General features: G+C 39.0%; 1 protein-coding gene across 3 annotated transcripts in view; it reads right to left on the bottom strand.

Moving 5' to 3' along the window:
- Positions 1-15,935, bottom strand: part of LOC136871657 (uncharacterized) — a 235,513-nt gene that overhangs the window by 149,149 nt on the left and 70,429 nt on the right. For all 3 annotated transcript variants that reach the window (XM_067145140.2, XM_067145139.2, XM_067145141.2), the window contains one exon: positions 3,606-3,754. In XM_067145140.2, the coding sequence (XP_067001241.2) occupies positions 3,606-3,754 (149 nt within the window). The remainder of the gene's footprint in view (positions 1-3,605; positions 3,755-15,935) is intronic.

The raw sequence follows: 15,935 nt of genomic DNA, 5'->3' as shown, positions 1-15,935 counted from the left end.
TCACTGACCAAAATAAATAAAAATGTCATGAAAAATGAATGGATGGACATGAGCCCAAAAAAACAAAACAAGAAACAAACAAAAAAATCAGTGGATCCGACTCAAAAACGGTCATAAATAATAGCATTACTGACCAAGGGACCACTTATAAAGCACAGTCCTGAATCGATTATGCTTGATGTCTAAAGGGGTCCAAAAAACAGGTCTAAGGCCCCTCAGTATGGTACATGTTGCGAGTAAAGTAGAACCATGATATTTCTCAAGCTGCGGTACTAATCAAAGGTAGCGTAAACTCACGGTGTTCTAAACTATAAGGTACTACTCACAAGTATTGTACATCGTAAAGGTAATGCAATGGCGCCACTCATAGCCAATGCAAACCGATGAGGTTCCTCACCTAGGTGTACTAATCACGGGTGCCGGCATTCCCGTGGTGTTCCTCACATAGTGGGTACTAATCACTGGCAACGCAGACCCACGGCGTCGCTCATATAGTGGTACAACTAACAGGCAACGCCCAGACCCGAGGTGTTACTCACATGGGTACGACTTACGGGTACTGGAAACCCACACTGAACCCCGCTTGAGTGCTACGAATCACAAAAACTATTCAGTACCTAACAGTGGTACCACTCGCAAGTAAAGGCGAACCATGGTGTTCCCTGCATGATGGTACGAATCAAAAGTGGTTTCATGGTTCTAATTCAATCATCCCTTGGTCGCCCCTTTTAGTCGCTTCTCACGACAGGTAGGGGATACCATGGGTGTGTTATTCGTCTGCCTCGCCCACCCACAGGGGGTGTGTGATTGGTCCGCGAGATGTATTTTATTTCCCTCAAGTCCGCCGGCAAGCCGGTTAGGACCCCCTATCTGCCAGCTGGGATGCGCCACGTGGGAGTATTACCTCTCCCCCTGCTACGCCTGCGTAGCAGGTTCGTGGAAGCCTTTAACTGATAAAATTACTAATCGTAAATTTACTGAGGATAAAGAACCTGTTGCTTTCAGTCGCATTTCAATACTGAAAGTCTCTGTTGAGCAACCATGGAAATATTGTGTCAGGTATTGTTATTCAGGTGGTAGAGAGCAAGGTGCACATGTGAATATTGTAAAGGGCAAAAGAGAAAGAATAAACACACCCTTTAACTACAACATGTTCAGCTAATACCAAAATATTCCAACCCAAGGCCAATAAACCCAAAGAAACTTAAAGATATTAGTGACCTTTTGAAATATGTTCCACCCATTCACCATTCATTTTACAATAGTCTGGTATCTCAAAATAGAATGGGAGAAGATGAAAATATACAACATATTGTGAAGGATGATAATGAAGACATTTTTGATATTCCTGGTTATGTATAGAAGGCCTACTGTGTAATCTTGCAAAATCATACTAAAAAAGTATACGGAACTGATAGCTCTTGCTTGTAATGATAAGTTCATAATCTTAATATTTTACTGACAGAAGCACTTCGTGTCCTGTGTAGTCACTTTAAATTCATATTAAAACTTGTAAAAGAACTATTAGGATGAAAATATGATTCATTACATTACATTTATTCAAATAACTTTTTTTTCTTTCTCATGTACAAATAAATGTCAGTGCAACAATGGTCTAACCAAGAAAAAGAGTTGCAGGTTCCTCATAAAAACTACTTAACAAAAGACTTTATAACACTGCGGTTAAGTTAACGAAACATCATGGAATACACCACTACCAAAAAAGTGTGATTTCCAAATTCCAAGAAAAACAACAATTATATAACTTTGACTTGCTGTTTCTCAATTTTTTTTTTTAAGTGGCTTAGACCACTGTTGCGCTGACCCTCTCAATTTACAAGTTTCTTAGACCAGTATCAAAATATAATTACTGTATGTAACAACTGGCTAGTTTCATAAATTTGTATAGACAGTGGCATGTTTTATTTAGTTCAGTGTCCTCAGGATATAGTTATTGGAATCTCCTCTATCATGTCTTCTTACAGGCATTCCATAAAAATTGTTTTAAGCTCCTTTAAACGATTAGTAGACTGAGTGCTGTCTTTACATTTTGTGGTAATCTGTTGAAGTGTATAAAACTATTAAAACACAAGAGAATGCTGTTATTAACATCATTTATTTTTCGAGAGGCTAGGTGCCAGTATGTTAATGATGCAAATACTAGAACAATAACCTGGCTCCTAGGTTTCAGTGCTGGTGCCTAGATTTAAAATTATTTGTCATGGCCTGTTCTTAACTTATTTGACAAATTATTTTCCCAATCACAAGATAAATTCCCAACAACACGTATCAAGCAAGCTGCCCTCTCCGCTCCCACAGTCCCTGCTTCCCTTCAATGGTAATAGATCTATGCAAGCTCAAATTCACGCTACTCAGATGACCACACAGATTGATAAAGTCACCATCACGAGCTGGAAGAAAGAACACAAGTTTTTACTTTTATTTACCCAATCCTATAGTAACAATATTCTGTATTTTCATCTTCAGTCTCTTTCTTTCTCTTTCTAGATTTAATACCATCTATTAGAAGAGTCACTCTACTTAGCCACTACCTCAAATTTGTAAGTTCCATATTGACATCTATACGAATACTTTGTTACAACAAAGTCCACTGGGCAAGTTGGCCGTGCAGTTCGGAACACACAGCTGTGAGCTTGTATCCGCGGGAGATAGTAGGTTCGAACCCAGAAGTAAAGCAGATTGTAAAAAAGAGCACTGTCCACAGAACAACAACTTTTCCAACTCACATGACTTTTAATTGGCATAACCACTTTTTTCATAACAAGAGTCATCTCTCCAATGAAGATCTGTTACAACGGTTTAACCAAGAACAATTTCAATGCAAATTAAGATTTTTATATAGCCTTTAATGAACAGTGTGTTTACATGTCTCAACAAGTGCCAACGGTTTTTAATGTGTCACAAGTATGGGGTCAATAATTTTTAGAATTTAACTGAAGATTGCCCTACCAGGTGTTGAAACATGTACCAGTCTTATTACAGCTATCTAATGTGAATAGCCTCAATGAAGTATTGAATATGTGGACCCTTACAATAAATTCTTTCTAAGAATTTTGTATAGATATTGTTAATGTCAATATGGTACCGAAAATGAAGTTTGTAAGTTGAAATCATACAGAATAGTTTGCTGTGTAAATACAGAAACTGCTGGAATGATGACAAAGGTGAACAGACATTAGCAGTGAATACCTCCATTATAATCTATTGGTGTCAATCATTTTTGCATGGCCCATGTAACGTTTCAGACTGAATTTTAAATTAAAAGTTTTCCCTAAGCAAGCAACTGGATGGGTAGAATTTCAACTCATCGACATGATCCCCCTCACGTTTCTTTCCCCTTACTACACCACCATCTTCTAGTGAGATTCAGCTACAATGTATACAATCAAACATTTTGCAGTAACAGCAAGCGTGTTTGAAGGAAAAAACAATAACAAACAATATACTAAATAAACTCTTCTAAAATTTTACATGTTAATAAAGTTACCACTGCATTCAAACCAGAAAGTGAAATACTGTTAACAAGCCCCTTAAAACATCAAACTGCATTAGTATTTAAGCCATAAATTACAAAATTTACTTACTGTGCGAATGAAAATAGCCGACTCTAGATCAAGGGGAAGAGCAGTTGACAAGGCAGCCATTTCTTGTGCAATCCTCATCACCTGTGCAGAATTTGGAGGGAGGGCCACTTTAAAATTGGAGCTGAAGAAATGTGCATTTGCACCTTCCACTAAAATAAACAGGCAACTGAAACAGTCTTAGGCAGCAATCTAAAGCAACTGTGATTGGAAAAGCACAATAGAAATGCAAAATTAACAAAACAAGTAGCCAAACAACTATAAAGCATACAAACACATGCTTGAAACATAACCTTAACAGAAAACCAGAAGAAGAAAAAGGAGTCTACTGTAGTGGGAAATTATCCAAAAACATGTATAGGATGAGAATAATCCAGTATATTAACCCTTCTGTTCATGATTTATTTCTACTGATCAGAAAAATCTGGGCCGGGGGGGGTGTGTGTGTGTGTGTGTGTGTGTTTACTTCAGATTGGTTAGGTAATGAGGACTATATGACCATTTTTGTAAATTTATTTACGTGGTTTGGAAAAACAGCATGTCCTCATTTGAAGACAAAAGTAATCAACGATTGCAAATTCTTCACCTAAAAGCAGGATGAAAAATTGTACACACAGTAAAAGTCCGATAGTCTGGCAAGTTCGGGACCGGCCTGGTGCCGGATTACCGAAAATGCCGGACTATCAGGAGGTACCTCTTACTACGATATAGGTTAAGGCGTACAGCGAAAAACAGCTGTAACATGCGTTTTGCAGTAAAATGTTCATCAGCAGAATCATTAGTTTAATAATACACTCCTCTTTTCAAACGTGTTGTTTCTTATTGCCATTCCATAATAATGCCGGAGTTCATAGATTTTTATCTGTAAGTCTTCCTTTACCATTTAGAGTCTTTCCATCTACAACTTCTCTTTTTCTTCTGTCTGTTTGAATTTTTGAAGGCATCCGTTTTTGAACGTGGCCCATACATTCAATTACTGAAATCTGTTTTTTTATGATATGGTTGGCTTTCCAGTACTCAGTATAGCACACAGCCTTCTAGGCTGAATATTTCCAGAGATATTTAAGTAAGTCAATGCATAACAAAGGTATTGTATCAGATACATTTGCATTATTAACTTTGAAATAATAAAAAATACACTTCGATTGGTTTCGACAAATAATGCATCAAAATGTTCACGAGAGATCATTATTAAGAGATAATAACATTTTAAAAAATCCTGGAATTGTGCCGGACCATCGGGCGTTCCGGACTGTTGGATGCCGGACTAATGGAATCCTACTGTATTAGTTCCAAAATACATAATATTAAAGAGTTCAGCTCTTTATTAAACATCACCTATTTTTATTTCACTGTGTGAAAAATTGTGAAAGAGTTCCTTTTCCTTGGTCAGGCTAAGAGAAGCTTCACATTTTTTAGAGTGATGTCATGATTTCCATGGAGAGTTCTCAAATTTGCAATAGCCAGTATGTTCCCTCATTGTGGACGGGAAGGTGGTCCATTCCAAAGTGAACCTCTTGTATAGGCCTGGTTTCAGCATCTGTACGCAGCCAACCCGAGGGCTCATCACAAGAGGGGCTGCTCGCTGATGGACGTCCTCTTTTGCTTACTCATATTATTTCATTGTTTTACTAGTGCATCATCAATTTGGACACGAATATGTAGGAGATATTTTCTTTTTATGAGTACCAGGGTACACCTTTCCCAGCTATTTAAACTGCACAGCTTATCTAGGGCCCTCTATGTAAGTGATATCGAACTTTTAAAATTTTCTAGAACCTTCTTCCCCGATGGTTAGATGGAACTGCCATTTATTTTCTAGCAACCTCTAGTGGACTAGCCAGCTTCGCAGTGTAGGAGTAGCGTGCCTGCCTCTTACCTGGAGGCCCCGGGTTCGATCCCAGCCAGGTCAGAGATTTCTACCTGCATCTGAGGGCTGGTTCAAGGTCGACTCAGCCTACGTGATTACAATTGAGGAGCTACCTGATGTTGAGATGGCGGCTCTGGTCTCAACAGCCAAGAATAACGGCTGAGAGGATCCGTCGTGCTGATCACATGACACCTCGTAATCTTCAGACCTTTGGGTTGAGCAGCGGTCGCTTGGTAGGCCATGGCCCTTCGGGACTGTTGTGCCATGGGGTTTGGTTTGGTTTTTTAGTGGACTGATGATGATGATGATGCTTGCTGTTTAAAGGGGCCTAATATCTAGGTCATTGACCGCTAATGGTACAAAATGAGACGAATGTAATGACAAATTAAAAGTCCAAAATCCTCCACTGACCAGAATTCAAAACGTGAGGATGAAGAATAAATAGATGGATATGAATTTAAAACAACCAGTGGACCCGACCTGCACTGCCTCACATTCACAGAAACTGACGTAATAAAACAATAGTACTACTGACCAAGGGACTGCTTCTATAGCACAATACTGAATTCATGATACTTGTAGTCTAAAGGGGTCCAAAATCCAAGTCATCGGCCCCTCATAATGGTACTTATCACTAGGAAAGTAGAACCATGGTATTTGACATGTTGTGGTACTAATCAAAAGTAGTGCAAACTCGCGGTATTCTACACATTATGGTACTACTCACACGTAATGAAATTCGCACATGTAATAGAGACCTATGGGGTTTCGCACATTGCGGTGCCATTTACAGGCAGCGCAAACCTATGGTGTTCATCATATGAGTGTACGTACCACAGGGACTCGTACTGTCCTATGGTGTTCCTCATACAGTGGGTACTAATCATAGGCAAGCCAGAACCATGGTGTCGATCATATAGTGGTACTATTCCCAGGTACTGTAAAAGCCGACAGCGCACTCTGTTGCTATTAAACACAAACCTATTTTGTACCTAACAAAGTGGTACTACATGCAAGTAAAAGCGATCAATGGTGTTCCCCGCGTGGTGGTACTAATTTAAAGTAGTCTCATGGTTCTAATTCGATCATCCCTTGGTCGCCCATTTTACTCACCTCCGATGACAGGCATGGGATACCGTGGGTGTATTCTTCGTCTGCGTCCCGCACCCACCGGGGAGAGAGAGAGAGAGAGAGAGAGAGCGAGAGAGAGAGAGAGAGAGAGAGCGAGCGAGAGAGAGAGAGAGAGAGAGAAGAAAAAGAAGGGATCCGTCAATTCGAAAAATTAAGTAACGTATGAAGAAAGGTAAGGGCCACGAAGGGCGGGAAAAAGAATATCTCCCTAGGCCTTGAATACTCCAATATTGTCGGGGTCGGAAAAGAACAAGAGTTGACCAAAGGAGGTTAGGCAGGATAGATGAAAGTGAGGAGCCTGGCACAAGTAAGTGGAAGCAATGCCAGGACTTATCTAAGGGCCCCATGATCGCAACCCACGCTACCAAGTTGAGAGTTCCTGGGGCCCCTTTTAGTCGCCTCTTACGGTGGGCAGGGGATACCGTGGGTGTATTCTCCATCTGCATCCCCCACCCACAGTGGGTTTTCTAGTGGACTAAACACAAATTAATTTCTGAAGATATTTTAGCTGTCATGGTTGGTAAACAGTTTTTTTCCCCTGACGATAGATTGTTTTTATGTATCTAAGTTGTCAGTACTTCATCTGGTTCCTCCTCAAAGGTAATCTGCCTATCACATGCCTGTAGCAAATTTCTCTAACCAATCAAACTCGGGAGAGTGTATGGTAATTTAGCCTATCTGGGATTTAATTTAATCTATAACTTTCCCCTACGGAGCCACTTAAGGAGAACATATTTGGGGCCGTCTCGTCTGATTTGCTCCGGTTATTGAGAGTGCAACTTGACGGAGGTTAGAGAGGGCCAAGGGGCAGGGTGCGGCCGGCTTGAAGAAGATCCAGCGCTAATAGGTAATGGCAGAATTTATCAAAATATATGACCGAGCTGGCATGTGTTTCGAGGGGAAGACTGCAGCAGTTTTCTTAAAATCTACATGTAATCTTTTCTTTTTTGGGCTGAATGTAGGACCTTCTGCGCAGTCTTCAGACTCTATGTTCTCTACTGGAAAAATATTTAATGTAAGGGAGCACGAGTGGTGACCCTCGGATCTCTCCCCTTCTACTTTTGAGCTGGGTGACTAAAGCTTCCAACCTTTAAATTTTGGAAATCTTCTCTCGGCCTTTAAATTTTCTCCCCTTTAGTCACCCTTTTTAGTATGGGATTAGCATCTGTATCATTGGGCCTTAAACCCCACTTAGGTTCTCTTCTCTGCCTGAATGTTCATTAAGGAGTGCTGGCGTTTTGCCTCCTTTTATTGTAACCTTTTCTTTTTATTCTTAAGGCCTTTTAGTATGGGTAATTATGCCCCTGTATATTTATGATTCTTTGGGTAACCATGTCTACATTTAGGTTCCCTTAAGGGAAAGTACTTAAATATGATTGTGAAACTTTGTAATAGGTAAACCCACCATGGGGCAACCAGTGTATGAACACTATTAAGTGGGGGTCACTCTAGGCGGTACCGAGTGTAATTTAGATTGTAAATAGCATCTGATTGCTTGATTGAGGCTAGCCTCTATTGGGTCTTGGAGCTGAGACTCTTATAATATTGCAACCTGTTCGGAGCAACTATGCTCTTTCATATTATTGTACCTGTCAGGAGCAATTATGCTCTTTCGAGCTCGTTGTTAATGTAGGTAACCCTCAGTAATATTTCTACTGTTTCTTGTTATATCTTTAAATTATTTTAATTTTAAGAAAGGAAAGAAATAAAATTTCCAAATTTCGTTAAAATAAATGTTTGCTCTAAGTGATCCCCTATCCAGACATTCAATCCAGGCGCTTCCTATTCTCTGTGAGAGACAGAACCAGGGTAACAAATTAGACAAACCCCATGATGCTACAGCCTTATAGAGTCTTAGGCTGCTATTAGCCATGGACGTCTAGTGGTGCAACTAGTTGCCAGAGGATTTAAGTACCGGGCGATCAGTGGAGCAACTTGTGAATTATAATTGCTCGGTTCATACCGGGGAATGGCCAGTTGAGAGAATGGCGTCCTACGAAGAACTTCTTCTTCTTGCTCTTCTCGACTGACTAGAGGATTATATTATACATTGTTTGACAATCTAAACGAAGACGGCAGCAAATTTTTCAATTACCTGCGCATGTCAAAGTCGTCATTTTACGAATTACTCGGCTACATAAAAGAAGAAATAACGGGAAACGACACAGGACTAAACAAGTGTTTCCCACCTGAGCCGTAATTCACTAATATAGCCATATAATGGATCAATGGTACTTTTAAATGTAAACAATTATAGAATTTTTATGGGTATTACATATTTCCATATAAGAGTAGTAAACATTTTATAATACTCACCTAGAATATACTTCTCGCCTACCAGTTTTGCTTCGAATTCTGGAATAAAGTTCTTTAAAATGCTGTTCCAAGAATTCAGTGTTTCTATTTTGTCAGCGTAAGCTTCAGTTCTGGAATCCCAAGTGACCAGTTTTCATTCTATCTCAAAAATGGTCTTCATTATTTATTTGACTTTCAAATGATTTTGCCATCTCCTTCATTTGCTGTTGTAGTTTATTTGATGTCTCCATGTTCAATATATAAACTATCACAATAAGCAAAATATTCACTCTACCACAGCACGAGACCAAACAAGGTAATGAAATTGCGTTCCCTCTTCCGCATTAGGTCAAGCTGGTGTGAGAACACGAACATGAGTGACGTTTCCGTATGCGTAGTTAGGCACATCAGGCGACTAGTTGCGCCACTAGTCGCCCACGGCTAATAGGGTACATTTTCTGCAATGCCCCATCACGCATTTGAGCAACTAAAAGTCGCCAAAGCAGTTGCCGGCTCAAATGACGGCTGGCAACTAGTTGCTCAGTGGCGCCACTAGTCGCCCGCGGCTAATAGGCTCCATTTGATCCAATGGTTCACGACTCGCCACAGCAACTAGTTGCGCCACTAGTCGCCCACGGCTAATAGCGGCCTTAGCCTGACAAGCAAGTGCTGGCTAATTATGAGGTGACGTGGTCAGTGTGACGAATTATCTATAAACAAGACGGCTTAGGAATGGGGTTACCAGCCTCGGAGATTCTGGAGGAAATTTATTTAGATTTCCTTGAGGATACATTAATAATTAACGACAAATTTAAGAATATATAATTTTGCTCCAGGTATGTGGATGACACGTTTGTGATAATAGACAAATGTGTAATTGACACGTCAACTGCTATCGATAATCTTAATAAAATACACACATACAAAGTTCACTCTGGAATCCAAAAGGGATAAGTCAATCAATTTCTTGGACCTGAAGATTAATAATAATGTTATTTGTTTTACGTCCCACTAACTACTCTTTTACGGTTTTCGGAGACGCCGAGGTGCCGGAATTTAGTCCCGCAGGAGTTCTTTTACGTGCCAGTAAATCTACCGACATGAGGCTGACGTATTTGAGCACCTTCAAATACCACCGGACTGAGCCAAGATCGAACTTGCCAAGTTGGGGTCAGAAGGCCAGCGCCTTAACCGTCTGAGCCACTCAGCCCGGCGGACCTGAAGATTAATAGGCACACATCTTCATTTTCATTCAGTATTATTTTATAGAAAGCCTACACAGACAGCCGTCACGACAAGGCAAGATTTAACGAATCCACAATCCCATAAATACGTGACTTACAATAGCTTGGTGGATCGTGCCTTCAGGATACCTATGTCTAAGTGCAATTTGAACAAAGAACTGAATATCATTCAGTTAACAGCCAAGGCTAATGGCTTTAAAGAGGACTTTATAGAACATATAATTAATAAGTTTAAGCATCACCCTCGCACCACTTTGATTAAAGGTAATCCAAAACTACAAGCTTTTTCGACATAACAAAGATGTTTATACGGTCACTAATATTTTTAAGAAGCGGTACATTAAGATCTCATTCAGAACGGATAACAGAAGCGCAGAAGTATTAAATAATACAACAGCAAATAATAGAAGTAATCCCTACTCCAAGTCAGGGGTGTATAAGTTTTGATGCAATGACTGTGGCTGCGGGTATGTTGGGCAAACTGGGCGTAGTTTCAGGGTTAGATACACTGAACATCTTAATGCTGTGAAATATAATAGATTCTCAGCTGTAGGCCAGCATGTCCATGACCTTAAACATAAGTTCACGGACATAGAGCAAGACCTTGAGATTATCGAGATGCTAAACAAGGGGCCTTTGTTTGACATTCATTTAAGCAATACCAAGCAAACAAGAAATAAGATCGAACCCAGTATCTCAAGATGAAAAACTTTGAACACACACACAAACCTTATTTCTTCTTTTTCTTTAGCTTGTTTTTAATTGTGACACTGACCCACAAGTTTGTGAATTTGTAGAAATATGAGACAATAACTTTGTATTTTATCTAAATATATGTTTTAATATAAGGTCTTTAGGAGCTAGTGCTACAAAATGTTGATATATTTTTATATTAATTGCCAGTTTTTCACAACTTTCATGCCGCTGATGATGGCGCCAAAGTAACGCCGAAACTAGTACTGCTAAATATCAAGAAGATCGCTGGTACCACTTGGATGAGATCTGCCCAAGACCGTTCTACTTGGAGAAGACTGTTGAAGGCCTACCTATACCCACGACTTAAAGAGGCCACATCATTTTAATGATTGAAATGGCTGATTGTATATTCAGACAATATTGTTTTGTATTGAATAGGTGGAACCCCTAAATACTTTATAAGTATTTGTGATCTTGGTTCAATAAGGATAAAGATGAAATTTCTTGTTAAACAACCCTTATACATGAAGAAAAAAAAAAAGTACTAAAAACTGTTTACTCAAGTTGTAATTCCAGTAAAATGCCATACACTTACTGACCATAAGACAGATACCATTTGATATTTATTATAAATTATTTTTAATTGTAATTCTCCTCAATGGATGACAGAAGGATAGTCCTATCATTCAAAGAAACAATGATAAAATAGCACTCTACAAGGTGATAAAGAAGGACTACTGGAAGTCTAAGCTTTACATTTTGTAACATTAACTTGGCTTCAAAAAGATTTTTAGATATCAATGGGACAATTCATAAGTTTACAAAAAATTGCAGCAGTCTTCGTAAGTTATGGTTAACTTTCTTCGTCTTCCGATACAATAAAATTAATCACAAAAGATAATACACTTACAGCATTAGTAAATACTCCCAGTAAGCAGAGTCTGCTAGGAAAAGTTACTGTTTCTTAACATAAAGTTTTGTACAGAGGGGTGATCAAACCAGGTGATGGTAGAATGATAGACCAAGGACACAATTATCTTTCATCCTCTAAAAAATTCAATGAATTTTTAGTTATTATCTTCCTTTAATATGCTGGGTTAGGTCTACACAGATTATGTACAAATATTGTGAGTAGTACTGACGGAAAATCAGGTGAGTGATATAAGTGAGAAAGAGGATACGTTGAAAGATCAAAACAATAAGAACATGATTACTGGTTTATTCCGAATATGGACCAGATCTGAAGTACTATTAGTTGTGCAGCAATACATTTTGAAGAGACAATTGCGTGTAAAAGAAATCTGAACAGTGCCTTCCTGTCACTGTGCGGCTGAGCGAGATGGAATGATGACTGGGTAAGTAAGTCTGTGACAGCAAGCTGGCTCTCATCCCTACTGCCGATGAAGTTGCAAGCCCACACACTCTCCATACTGACAATTACGAAGTAGATTCCCCAATTTATGAACAATCACGAACAAAACAAACCATTTCATTAACATGACAGCACACGGCGATGAGTACATTATGTCAGGCAGGAGTCGTTTGCTACTGTGGAGTGACATTCTACACCCATCATACTTTCTGTCTGCACTGAGCTTCCATATCTTGCATAGTATTGATAGTAAGCCAAAATTCTCTTCTCAGCAAGTTACATGAACTTCATTCTTTCATTCCAGGGATTGACTGATGCATGTTAACGATTTTACATATATTTCTGGTGTTTTACCATTATGTGCAGTTTCTTTTTTCACAAGTAGTAAAACATCAAGTTAAGACTAACATTTATAGCTAAATTGGTAGGGAACCTATTTGTAGGATGTTTGTCTGTAGTAGAAAGAATGGTCTCAGGAAGACACTTCTCAGACAATACTCAACGATATTTGATTGGGTAACAAACTTTGTTGAAAGAATCCAAGAGGGGGTGTGTATAGTGTGCTATGGAAACAAGAGAAAGGGAATTGTTTATTGGCATCCCTACTGCAAGGCTGTTTTTAGTCTGGAGGAAAGTTTCAAAGTAAACCACACAAAAATACAATACAATACAGACTTTGTCATCATTTGTTTGTCAGCTTCCTTGTAATGTAAACTAAATGAAGTTGTAAGCCCATACAGTCTCTATACTGACAAATTCCCCAATTTATGAATGTAATTTTTTTTTTCTTTTACAAATATGGGATTTGCCTTCCATTTCAATGTAGAACAAGTTGTAGCACCACTTATCATTCTCCACTCCGTGTGGGTGAAAAGGATGCTTTTACATTTGTTAAATGCCTTTACTGGCAAGATGTAGTGTTTACAGTGCACTATATCTTCTGGTATGGACTAGTATAAATTTGTTACTTTCAGTGACCAGTCTCAGTCTCATCCTTGGCTTTGACACTATTAAAGTGACCGAGGTATGAGTGATACTAGTAATACCATTCTTTATGCAGCCAGTCCCTGTTATGAATGGTATGAAAACATCGCTCATAGGGTTTTTTGATGCATGCATTTCGGTGGGCTTGGCAGACTGATATGCAATAAATTCTGGCTCGGTGAGGAAAGCAACAGGAAAATACCTCATTCTTCATTTCCCTAGTATGCCTTTTCAGTGACAGCTGTTGGCAGAGTTGTGGAGGATCAAACCAGTCTTCGGGCTGAATACCTGACATACATACAGCATACATACAGTAAAACCTCGATTATTCTCTTAATGCCCGCGAAGGGGTGAACGGTTAATATTAAAAAATTTAAAAAACAGATAGTTCATGTTACTACTAATTTTAATGGACTTTAAAGTACATAAAATACATACCGTATAACCTTAAAATGCAGTGCATTAAACCCTCTTTAAAACAAAAATGTAGTCAAAGCTACAACAATACATACTAAATATTCACCTAAATTACCAGCAGACCATAATTAATTTACCTGGTGTCATTTAAGCTGCTTTAAAAAATCCATTACTTTTTTTTTTTTTGCACTCTCCTACAACTTATTTTCTTCTTTATGTCCATTCTGAGCTTTCTAATTACAAGAATGTTTGAAAAATCCATATTGTCATCTTGCTCCAAGAATTCCATTAACGTTTCAGCCGACTCCAGTGCAGTCTGAAGTGGTACGCGATTATTTGTGACATACTCTTCTTCCCCATTCTTATCACTTTCACTCGTCACTTTGTAGCTGACTGCCAAGTTCCCGTTTGCGCTTTTATTTACTATTTCGTCATCAGTTAAAATGTGACGCCCAGGCAATACATCGTCAGTATGAAACCACTCCTCAATGTTACTTCCATCCACTTCTCCAAAATGAATGTTATTTTCAATAGTCTTCAGGATATCTTTGATCAACAATCCCTCATTTTCATCTTCATCAGTGAACCCATGAAAATCGTCGGTGAGCTCTTCGACATCAACATACAATTTTCTCCACGATCGAGTGATATTCTGAGCGGTTACTAGATCCCATGATTTCTGGGCAAGATAAAGCACTTCTTTAAGAATGAGTTTTTCCAGAACTCAACCATCGACGTTTCTTCGGAAAGTAAGAGGCCTAGCAATTCCCGCTTATAATGCGCCTTAAAGGTTGCAATGGGTGAGAGTGTGCATTATCAAGAAAAAGGACAGCCTTTAATGGCAAGCTCTTGAACGCCACAAAATCTCGAACCTGCGAACGAACTTATTATGAACTAAGTCCTGAAAATATTGTGTGTCATCCATGCAGATTTGTTATGACAATAATCTACTTTGCTTTACCAACAACAGCTAATTTTAATTTATGGTTGCTACTAGCATTCGCACAGCACAAGATGGTAACATGCTCTTCACTAGATTTGTGACTAGGAGCAGATTTCTCTTCAGCAGCTGCTAGTGTTTTACTGGGTAAGCACTTCCAATAAAGTCCAGTTTCATCGGCATTGTACACTTGCTTTGGAACAAGATTGTATCTCTCAATAATGCGCTTAAATTTGTATCTAAAGTTTTCTGCTGCACTGCTGTCACTACTTAGTTTTTCTACTTCGCTGTTTAACCCTATCCCGCCCTTAGCGCCCGACTTTTAACTTTGCCTTCCGGTCCTTAGCGCCCGAAAGCGCCCGGTTGCATTATCTGCACACTTACGCAAGCTATGCAATAGTTTTTTGTTTTCGTCGGCTTTGAAGTGTTTACGAGGCATTTATGAATACGCAGTACGATCTAGAAGGCTTAGGAAATGAAAGAAGAGCGATAATCTGTCTTGACGTCTCCTAGGAAACGGTCTTGAACTTCCGCGAGCGCGGGACAGCTGTTTCGTTCATAAACATGGCAGGATTGAATACTGCGGATATTGAAACTGAGTTGAATATAGGCGAGGAAACTGACACAGAATCGTTGAGTAGGGGTGGAGGTGAATTTTTAGTGAGGGAATAATGTATCAATGAAGATAATTTTAGTGATAACAGTGATGTAAGTGAAAATGGATATCGAGAATTCGGACCTGATTGCGATGTTGCGGCATTTCAGTTAACACAAATATTCCGTTTCGTTACTCTGAATGATTATATGGATGATGTTGAACCTGTCCATAATTTCGTAAGAGTATTACGAGAAACAAAATATTTTTGACATATGTTAGGAAGAGACAAAATATTCAGTGAGATAGCCACTTGCGTAAATATCAATGAAGCATTCAAACAGGCACATTCTGGAAGCATAGATGATGATGATGATGATGCTTGTTGTTTAAAGGGGCCTAACATCGAGGTCATCGGCCCCTAATGGTACGAAATGAAATAACAAAAAATTCAAATTCATCCACTGACCAAAATAAAATTTTAAAAAAAAATTGTCATGAAGAATGAATGGATGGACATGAACCCTAAAAAAAAAACAGTGTATCAGACTCAAAAAGAAGGTAGTTAATTAGAGTATTACTGACCAAGGAACCATTTATAAAGCACAATGATGCTTGATGTCTGAATGGGTGCTAAATTCACGTCTAAGGCCCCAAAGAATGGTACATGTCGCGAGTAAAGTAGAACCATGGTATTTGTCATTTTGGGGTACTGATCAAAAGTAGCGAAGACTCACGATGGTCCACACAAGATGGTACTACTCACAAGTATTGCAATTTGTACAGGGA

Source organism: Anabrus simplex, chromosome 4 (assembly GCF_040414725.1).
Source record: "Anabrus simplex isolate iqAnaSimp1 chromosome 4, ASM4041472v1, whole genome shotgun sequence".
In the NCBI taxonomy this organism is placed as follows: Eukaryota; Metazoa; Arthropoda; class Insecta; order Orthoptera; family Tettigoniidae; genus Anabrus; species Anabrus simplex.
The sequence above is the reverse complement of the archived record's forward strand: the minus strand, read 5'-3'. Positions and strand labels throughout refer to the sequence as shown.